General features: G+C 41.5%; 1 protein-coding gene across 3 annotated transcripts in view; it reads right to left on the reverse strand.

The window, feature by feature from the left end:
• Nucleotides 1-1,602: 1,602 nt before the first annotated feature.
• Nucleotides 1,603-9,835, reverse strand: part of SLC6A6 (solute carrier family 6 member 6) — a 51,404-nt gene continuing 43,171 nt past the window's right edge. For 2 of the 3 annotated variants that reach the window (XM_029087395.1, XM_010177674.2), the window contains 6 exons: nucleotides 9,629-9,741; nucleotides 6,836-6,973; nucleotides 5,650-5,752; nucleotides 4,615-4,715; nucleotides 3,746-3,916; nucleotides 1,603-2,158 (listed from right to left, as the gene is read on the reverse strand). In XM_029087395.1, the coding sequence (XP_028943228.1) occupies nucleotides 2,018-2,158; nucleotides 3,746-3,916; nucleotides 4,615-4,715; nucleotides 5,650-5,752; nucleotides 6,836-6,973; nucleotides 9,629-9,741 (767 nt within the window). In that variant the 3' untranslated portion in view covers nucleotides 1,603-2,017. Of the gene's footprint in view, nucleotides 2,159-3,739; nucleotides 3,917-4,614; nucleotides 4,716-5,649; nucleotides 5,753-6,835; nucleotides 6,974-9,628; nucleotides 9,742-9,835 lie in introns of all 3 variants that reach the window. The other variant, XM_029087396.1, reaches the window with a different exon arrangement.

A 9,835-nucleotide genomic window follows, 5' to 3' on the forward strand; every position in this document is an offset into this window, starting at 1 on the left:
CTGTTGGAAAACCAACAAGCTAATCAGTAAGTGTTTGTGCTGCTGCGGCCAGTTAACCCATGGGACAAGAAAAAATAAAACAAAACTACTGTGTAGGAATGTTAAGAACTGGATATGTTCCTATTTAAATAACAAACTCTGCCCTGACAGACTAAGCTGACAGTAGAATAAGCAGGTATGAACTCTGCTTTTATCAAGCATTTGCTCTAAATACCTTTGGATATCCAACTGCATTATTGTAAGAAGAACAAAACCTCTCCCTTTACTACAATGCCCACAAGAAAAGGCTGAGTTTCACCAAAGAACCTGTTCCCAGCACAACCTGCTCAAGTTTTTTGTTTGGTTTTTTGTTTTTTTTAAAAAAGAAGCCTTTTGCCCATGTTTTGGATAGTCTTCATGGAGAAATTCCCCACAGAAACATCCACCTGGCCCACACAAAGCAGAACCCCCATTCCTACACTCCTTGTAGTGGTTTCTCTTCACTCCCCAGTCTAATCTGGAACAGTACGCAATTCTTCTGACCAAATACAAAACATTTCAGTGTTACATGTTCCCTATGCTTTAACTTAAAATCCCAAAAGCCCTATTTCTTCAGCAGATGAGATTCAACAGCCTCATAAATATGCCTGCTACCCTCCAACCCCCCCTAAAAAAAAATTAAAATATGGTTTAACCCAATGATGGTCAAGAAGACTGGGGCCCTAGGTCCACTGCTGCTATTTAGTAACATGGGACAAAGGATCCAGTCCTTTTGTCTGTTCCCCCAAGAGTAACCAACCCCCCCCCCTCCCCAGTTAAATAAATAAAGCTTATCTTGGTTACCAAACTTGGCAAAGCATTTTTGAGATACATGGTTGAAAGGCACCTGTTTGTTGAGTGATATTATTATCTTAATTACTATTATTATTAACAATGTGTCTGTTATAAATACCAGTTACACCAGGTGTAGGTGAGCGGTTTTGTTCCTCCTGTCGGGGATGACCTGGTTTGTGTTCACCTTTGGACAGTCAGAGTGCACAAGGGATTCTTTTATTTTTCTGCCCGAAACCAAAGTCCAATAATCAACACACAAACAAATGAGTCTGAAGCCCCAAGAGGGCAGGTGCTGCTTTTCCCCACTCAGCTCCTGGACACTCACCCCCGGGACAGGCTGCCACTCCCAGTTTGCAGAATTCAAGTTTACACCAGTGCCACCATACTAAAATATGCTTTGCTGGAAAACTCAGGAGCAGGTACTGAACCTCCCTGCTCACACACAAACAGCAGGCATTTCACTTAATCAAAAACCCCCCAAAACAAAATAAAACAAAACAAAACAAAAAAGAGTGAACCATGCCAAATCCTGCAAACGCATTCCTAAAGAACTGCTCTCATCTGTGTGACAGGGCCCCACGCTGCAAGGCTTTTCACACCCAACTTCCCTGCCTCCCTCGCAAACTCTCTGCTCCAGCTCCCCAGCTATATCTTTATTCAGGGACCACGCTAAACATAACTGTACCCTTTCCCTAGTGTGACCCTGAAGCCCATCATTTACCACAAATGAACCAGAGGGTGGAAATACTACACCTTTGAAAATTCTCCTGAAACAGTGTATTTTTTTTATCATATCTCTCAACATAGCTCTTTTTGTTTATTCTGTAAGTTACCCTGCTCCCAACCATACCAGCACCTAAAATTGCTTTTTGAGACTTGAATATATTGCTGGCAAGACAATCAATTCAAGTGGTAAGGTGTATAATATTTCGAGATAAAGATATATATATTTAAAAAAACCCAATAATAGTAAATTCCTGTAATATGTCTAGTCTGATATGAAAGCTCTCCCTCTACAGAGAGACATCTGCTGTGATTACCTTACAAAATATTAAAAAAAAAAACCACACACAAAAAATAACTTTCTCTGTGAGAAATAAAAATAAATCCTAGTGCAAATATAAAGCTCTGTAAACCTGGTCCTATGAGAATCTATGGTTAGTAAACGGCAGTTAAAGCAGGTTTATCCTCTCACAGAGAGAGCTCACATCATGGTTTCCACAATGATATGAGTTGGCTTGATCAATCCGCCATTTGACGTTCCATTGGGGCAGAAGGGGGTGCCACTCTCAGTTTCTTTGGACCACCGATTCACTTCCTTGGGGGCAGCCACCGCTTTTATCCTCTGAAAGAAAGAAGAAAAGCAAAGGTGAGAAGACCAAGTGGACACTGTGTCTCCATCTGCAGGATGGAGGACACAGAAATCCAAGGATGGGGATGGTGGCCATCAGAGACTTGCATATGCCATGTGGCTTTGCAAGGACGTGGGGACCTGGGCTGAGGAGCACCACGTTCAACTTTTGCTCAGCTGCAGAGCCTGAATTGACGCAGGCACATCAGACATGAGAGGGCATTCATGGCCTTATCCAGAATCCTGCATGCTGGGCTTTCAGCACTGCAGCTGTTGCCCAAATTATGTGCGTTCTCCTTCCTCATTTAGAAACAACTCTGCCTTTTAGTCCAGCCGTTCATTGCCAAGTGGCAACTTCTCTCCTACATCTCAGTTCACAAAGGAAAAACTAAATGGCATCTGACCAGTGTTTACTCTCTTTCCTTTCCTAACATGGTCTTTGAGGAGTGTTTTGGCTACTTTTAGACTTGTCTCTCAATAGACAGTGACAATGTAGGCAGGAAAATAAACACTCATGAAAATGTGCTGGCCACAGCTGAAAAAGACCATTAACATTTGGAGGAAAACAAATGCAAGCATTTGTGTTCTATTCTCTCTTTTCTCGTAATGCAAAGTGTCCTACTTTCTCCTCCAAGAACACCCTGGGCTTCATTGAAGACCGTCTCATTAGGCAAAAACAAAACTAATCTGAAACAGAAGAGAATTGCTAAGTTTCATGCTTGCCCAATCTCTAAAAACTTTCCACTGGAAGAAAAACAAACCAGGGGAACCTGCACTGAACTGCAAAGGGCAAGAGACTGCCTGCAAATCCAAACCTGAGAGAATCCACACTGTCAAGTCTGAATCGGACCAAAGTTTTCTGAGGACCAGGGCAATCTGGATCCAGTGTTTTGATTTTTAGATTAATTAGGAATAAAAAAAATAAAATTAAAAAAGCTAAAAAATGAAGCCCACTTGCAGGAGGGTTTGACTTTTATTCAGTCCCCCAGAGTGAAGGCCATGCCTGAGAGCCACACAATCCACAGGTGGATCTGGATTTCCCTGAAATTCAATGAGCTCTTAGACAACTGGGTTGACCCAGCGTGCTTCCTCTCTCTCCCTCTCCCTCTCCCTCTCCCTCCACTTCGCTCCCTCTCTCTCCCTCTCCCTCTCCCTCTCCCTCTCCCTCTCCCTCTCCCTCCCTCTCTTTCTTATTTTCTCAGTGATTTGTAGGATGGTGCTTCCTTGTCCCTGTGGACTGGAGAAGAGATATCCGGCACTTGGAAGCACCCTAGTCCTTGAGTGCTTGTCTGCATATGGAGGCAATGATTTGCCAAGCTAGAAACTGCAGAAGTGGGACACAAGTAAAATCACCTGGTGTTTGTCTGAGGACAGAAGGTTTCATGTTTGTTCTGTTTCTACTGTTTGCCCAAAGGACAGGTGATCTTTAATGGTATTATTTGCATTCACTGCAGGAGAGGCACCCAACTTTGCCCTACCTGGACAAGGTGGCAGTTTTCCAAACACTGTGCTTATTCTGTATAAAACACAGCAAGTTAAAGCTCCCTTTCTTTTTTAGACAAGACAAGCGGTTACTCTTACCTCAATGAGTGACCCATCTGACTGTATGATGCGGATGACCATCACCATAGGGATGCAGATCATGGAGGAAAGGGCAAGAACCCAGCCCAGGCCAATTGCCCAGTCGGGGTATGTGTAGACCTTATTGTAGGTCAGCGGTTTGTACTTGGCCAAAGAAAAGATAAAGCACCCCTGTGGATGAGAAAGGAAAACAAAGTGAGGCTTAAAAAAATGCTGAAAGCAGCAGAGCTCTGGTGCTACCACTGGCCCTAAGGAAGACAGACAGTAAAAGGCACAGCTGATGGATATCATAAGTATTTTAAACCAATGGGGGAATTATTCTTACATTTAAATTATTGAAAGAGCAACTGCATCTGCTTATAGGTAAACTGTTGCTTGACAATAGGGTGTTAAGGGATGGTGCTGCACAGCTGCTGTACACTGCCTACTCTTTTTTAGGGCTCAAATATTTGCTGTACATTGCAAGGAGCTTACTGGGATGTTCTTTGCAGTAAATTAAATACCTCAAGCTGAGTGCCTTCCTCAGACTGTTCCAAGTCTTTCTGTTAAAATGGCGTAGTAGTTCTATCACTTAAAGCAGGGACTGTTCTTTGGAGAGTGAGTTTTCTGTATCATTAATGTAATATTTTGCCAATCCTAAGAAAAATCCACTCAAATGTAGCCAACTGCAATTTGCCCAGGCACAGCAGAGAGCTGTCACATTAACAGCTAACATTTGAGAAGATTATGTCTTTGAGGAGTATGTTCAAGCCTCCAGCATCTCTGCAAATCAGCCTCTCAGTGTGACAGCCTTCACTTGATGAGAAGCAGTAAGAGGCAGCTCAGAGCTGTTATGTGGAAGACTTGAAAAAGCTCAGGCCAGTACTCACCACGCAAAGAACTGGTGTGATCACAATCCAGCTCCATTTCATCCAGGGACCAGGTCTATATCCAATCATATCCTCAATGGCATCATAAATATTATCAGCGCCTGTAATGGACAGAAAGTGCATTTATCAGAATTGAGCATATAAAAGCCATGTAAGGACTGTGGGATTAAAGGGGCTTTCCTAGCCCCCTCGAGGGGTATTTAAAGGAAAGATGAGGGTGTCAGATGTATTTTTCAAATGCTTCCCATAGCTGTGAAGTTCAAGGTTATTTTCACCTTGAGAAATTCAAAGGTTGGGGGACTCTCATCCCACGCACCCCTCATTATTTAGATGCAGGAGTGCAATGCTAGTCCCTCCTCCCAATCCTCTCCCCAGACTCTCACTGATCTTGCCAGGAGGATCATCATGGGAAGGACACAACAGCAAACAGTACACCCTGCTTCTGCAGAAATCTGACTGATGCAAAATGAAGGCTTGCTTTGTTTTGCTTTCCTAAGGAGATGGAGTACATGAAGAATCAGGGAAATGACCAGTCCTAAGCAGCAGACATCTTCTGATCATTCCTCAGCTACTGTCTTGCGCAGCTACAGAGACTACTGTCTGACCTTGGTACTCAGCATCACCTTAAAAATAACGGGTCAGAATACACTTTTCTGTCAGCTTTCTTTTTGTATTTCCTATTTGGTTGGCTTGCCCCTTGCAGACATTGCAGCTTTGAAAGGAAATTCTCTGACAGACAAACAGAAATTTTCATGGTTGGCCAAACTTTCAACTCTCATTTCTAAACTTAACACATGTAAATGCTTAATTATGCCTTTATTAATTAGCAATGGGAAAATACTCATTTTTGTGTGGAAAAACACTGGAGGTTGGCTTCATCCCAGATGCAAATTTGTCTTCAAGAGGTCAGTGCAAATTTATATTAATGGCATGTGTCTGTTGCTGGGAAGAAGATTCTGAGGTGGCTGATGATTAAACATTTGGCTACTGTCACTGACTCATCAAAAGGTATCAGATGAAAGGATTCTCACTTACCATAAACCCAGGCTACAGCAATACATTCAAAGAATGCAACCCACAAAAGGCATACACCACTAGCTGCATAGTAGTCAAAGAGTTGAAAAACATACATGCCACCCTGTGAAAGAGAGACACAATGGATTAGGGTCCAAGAGGAGAAAAAACCCTGAATACTTCAGGCCCAGCTCCCAGTAACATCTACCAACATATCTTAATGATTGCTGCCTAACAAGAAGAAATATCAAGCAAGTAGGTAAGGTAAATATTTGACATTACCTTCCCCAGGGAATATGCATGTTTACTACAGGAAGCATTCCAAACAAGATGACGATTAAACAAAATTAAGCCACTTAGTATAATCTACTGAGACACTTAAATCTTTCCTTCTTAAAAGTATTTTAGGATGGGCATTTATAGAAACAAATTATGTAAAGATATAATAGGTTGCCTCCTAACATTAACGCCTCCAAAATACTAAAAATGGAAGTCACTTTGTCAAAGGGGTCTTCATTTAGGAACTGAGTGAAAGGACTCTTTTCATGAGAATAGTTTGTTTTTTTCTTTCTGACTCTCTTTATTTATACTACGCTGTTAGACTCTCTGCTCTCATTACACTGAACTGTATATACCTGCACATTTATTTGAAAAACTGAGTTTGTTAGGCACTTCTGTTGCAGGTGCTATTTTCATTCCCACAATCATGCTCTTCCAGTTGTTTTTAAAATCTTGCTTGGATTTTATTTTTGAGATAAATATCGCAACAGTGCAGCCACTGGAACATATTCCCATCTTGTTTATACTAGAATAAATCCAGGGGTATTTAATTGATTCAAATCTGTGTAACCAAGATAAAAATCTGCTTCCTTGCATGCACTGGATGGATTCTTAATCTGCTCTGCTGAAGGTTCCTAATGTGTTTCATCATTTGGAGACAGATGTTAATATTCATACTCATGTTGATTAGTATCTAAGATCAGATTGAACTTAATGAGATTTCATTTCTCTGTTCCTCTGACTGAAAAGGGGGGAACTATACAGCTCCTTTTCAAAAGGCTTTCAGATCTAGGGATGAAAGGCACTGTGTAGATCTAAACACTGCTAGTCCCCTGTGTGCCCAACTCTGTGCAGTCTCATCCATAGCTAAAATTGGTCTCAAAACTGGCTAAAAAAGAAGGCAGTTTCCAGCACGGGTGCTACTTACCTCAGTCACCATAGTTAGTCCTAGAAGATAGCTAAGGAAACACACTATAGCGATGAAGATTTCCCGTCGGTAACCCTTCCTTAGGAAGGATGGGTGCAGATCAACTAATGACGTGATCTGTCCTTCAACTTCAACAAACTACAAGGGAAAAACAACAACAAAGAAACGTGACTTGAAAATTACCTGCTGTGCATTTTATCTGGGCTCATATTTGAACAAATGCTCCACAGCAACATCCTAACTGTCCTCTGCGGCAAAATGCTGCTCTGAATAAATAAATGGGAAGCTGTTCCTTTGTAACTCAGAGGGTGAAGCGTGGGGGTATCCTTCAGGTTGGAACAAGCTTTCAGAATTGCCCTTCGTTTCCTAGCAGCCTTATGACCTACCAAAGAGGCTCTGTAAATGAAAGTCACCAGGATAAAGGAACTTAAACTGATGACAGGAAGGCACTTATGTGGCTTTTATGTTGTAGTTGTTCCAGATGAATACAAGATGTATGCTAGAAAAGAGGTAGAGAGAAAACGCACAAAAAAGCCTAAGCTAGGAGAGTACCTCTCCACCTTTTTTTGATGTGCCAGAAAACCTCACAGGTACTAGTGAGGTTAATTCCACTATTTGATATAATTCTACTCTTGGGTTTGCTAGTGAAAATCCAGCCAAAGGAAAGCAGACTTTCATGTGAAACAGCAGCACTTCTTGACCAAACTTGTCTTTTCTGAACCCGTGAGCAGAGTACCTCTGACTGAGGCTCTAGGGTACTTCTGCAGCAATAATGGAGGTGTTGATACAGTTCTCATCCGAAGTTTTGTAAACTATTTGCACGTGCAAACCAAAAATGAAGCTCTGAACACAAGAACTAAACTCTTGCTTTATCTAGCTTCATGATGATTGCATTTGTACTTACTTGCCATTTGAAAACTACATGTAAGATGTGAAACTTCAGTTAACCAAATAACCCAAACTTTGGGTTATCTGAATAAAAATTTAAAGTTAATTGAAATTTCACCCATGGAGAAAAGCGACTACTGAACTGTGCTCAAACAAATCCAAAGAAAGGATGATTCAGCTAATCTGTACTCTCTACCTGGCAAGGTACAAAAGCACCAAGTTCATTAAAGACATGAGGATACCATGCAGAACTAAGGCTGCCTCTGTAGAAATGACCTTTAAGTGGATACATCACCTTATAACTAACGAGTTATCATGGGGAGTCTATGAAATAGCATTGTTTCAAGAAAAGCTACCTTTTCCTACCCAGTAATGCTCTTACAGTGCCCAGAAGTGCCCTGTAACAACTCTACCCTCTTGGACCATGAGCAGAAGCTCTGTTTTGGAAATGCAGGGTGTCCAGCAAACAATCCAGATTTTGCTGCCTCCTGTCTTGTTGCTTTGATTTCTATAAAACTGGTTTTCTTTTCACATGCAACTCTTTCCTTGGGCTGATTTGATCTTAAATTGCGCTGGCATTCCAGAAACCTGCTTGACTGCACTCCAAAAAACCAGAGGGGTGGAGGAGAGAAATTAAGCGCTCCAATTAGTTTTAATCATTGTTCACAGTGAGGAGCATTTTAAAATTACTAGACAGCTTCCAATTTGCATAAGCACAGGGTTGTTGAACCACGGCATCGGGCACTTTTACATTTACTTTGGAACGAATGAAAGTTGCTCACTTAAGAGTTCAAAGATTAAGCTGTGAAGAGCTATTCAGGGCAAATGCAATATCGAAAATGTAAGAGATTAAGTACACAACAACTGGATAAAAATCCATTTACAGATCTCTCCTCATACAAGAGAGTGTTTAGGCTAAGTGAACATTTCATCTCTACAAACTGGGTTTTTATCTTAGTGACTTTCCATTTGAGCGCAGAAAGTTGCCTGTTGCCCTGAAAACTTTGGCAGTTTTGAATGAATAGTTACTGCATAATCCATGGTCACCCATGTTTCCTTGTAAGTGGATTATCTAGAAATAATTTACAGGTTCTTTTGCAGTATTTAGTCCCACATTCCTATAAGCAACCAGTGGGAAAAATAACCTAACTTCTTGGACTGAACTTTTCTGATTTTTTCATGCTCACTAATTAATCGCAGTGTGTGAGTTAGTGCAACTGGAACCTGTGATGCTTTCTGGCCCGTTTGGAGGTACTGAATGCATGTTGGTGATGTGAAAGTCAACAGGATCCTACAGTCAGCACCTCTGAGCCTAAGGCCACCAAAAAGGCTGCAGCTTTGTCCTCTGACTGTTCATGAAGCCACCCTGGATATACTGTATGAAACATTTTGTGCTTTTTATGCCTCACTATGGCTTTGCTTTTCTTTTTGGCACTTGGCAACTATCAAAGCCTGTATTCTTAGTAGTTATTAATTCTCACAAAGTGTTTTAATGATGGGGTATACACACTACAGGTGATTGCAATGGCACAAAGTCCTGCATGGAACAGATTGCTGTAGTCTTTTATGGTTTTGAAATAATTAAGCTCTTCTCCATAGTGGAAAAATACTGCACCGTGACCAAAATGTTAGTATTGTGGGCCAGACTGGGACTGATATTTAGGTTAGGGAGTACTTGTGGACTGCATTAACTCCTGATGACAAAGACTTATTGAGCAACATCATACCGACTATCAATCAAGAGACTCATTAAATGCAGACCCTGTACTAAAAAGCAACCCTGACGAATTTCTCTTAAGCAGCATTAGAGGTATTCTCTTCTTAACTCATGCTTGTAAAACCAGCTTTTCTCAGTCAGCAGCTCCAAGACAATAAGCCACATTATCTCTTACCCATAATACTAACCTGGCTATCCAGTCCAAGCAACAGAAGCATAATAAAAAAAAGGATTGCCCAAAAGGTGGGCAGCGGCATCATGGACACAGCTTTTGGGTAGGCAATGAAGGCCAGGCCTGGACCTAGAGAAAGAGAAAATAGGGAAGGGGGAAGGGAAGGGAAGAGAAATAGTAAGTACCAGCTCTTTGGTAAAGGTAGCCACACTCAAATGCAGGA

This window comes from Antrostomus carolinensis, unplaced genomic scaffold (genome assembly GCF_000700745.2).
Source record: "Antrostomus carolinensis isolate BGI_N321 unplaced genomic scaffold, ASM70074v2 scaffold1571, whole genome shotgun sequence".
Classification (NCBI taxonomy): Eukaryota; Metazoa; Chordata; class Aves; order Caprimulgiformes; family Caprimulgidae; genus Antrostomus; species Antrostomus carolinensis.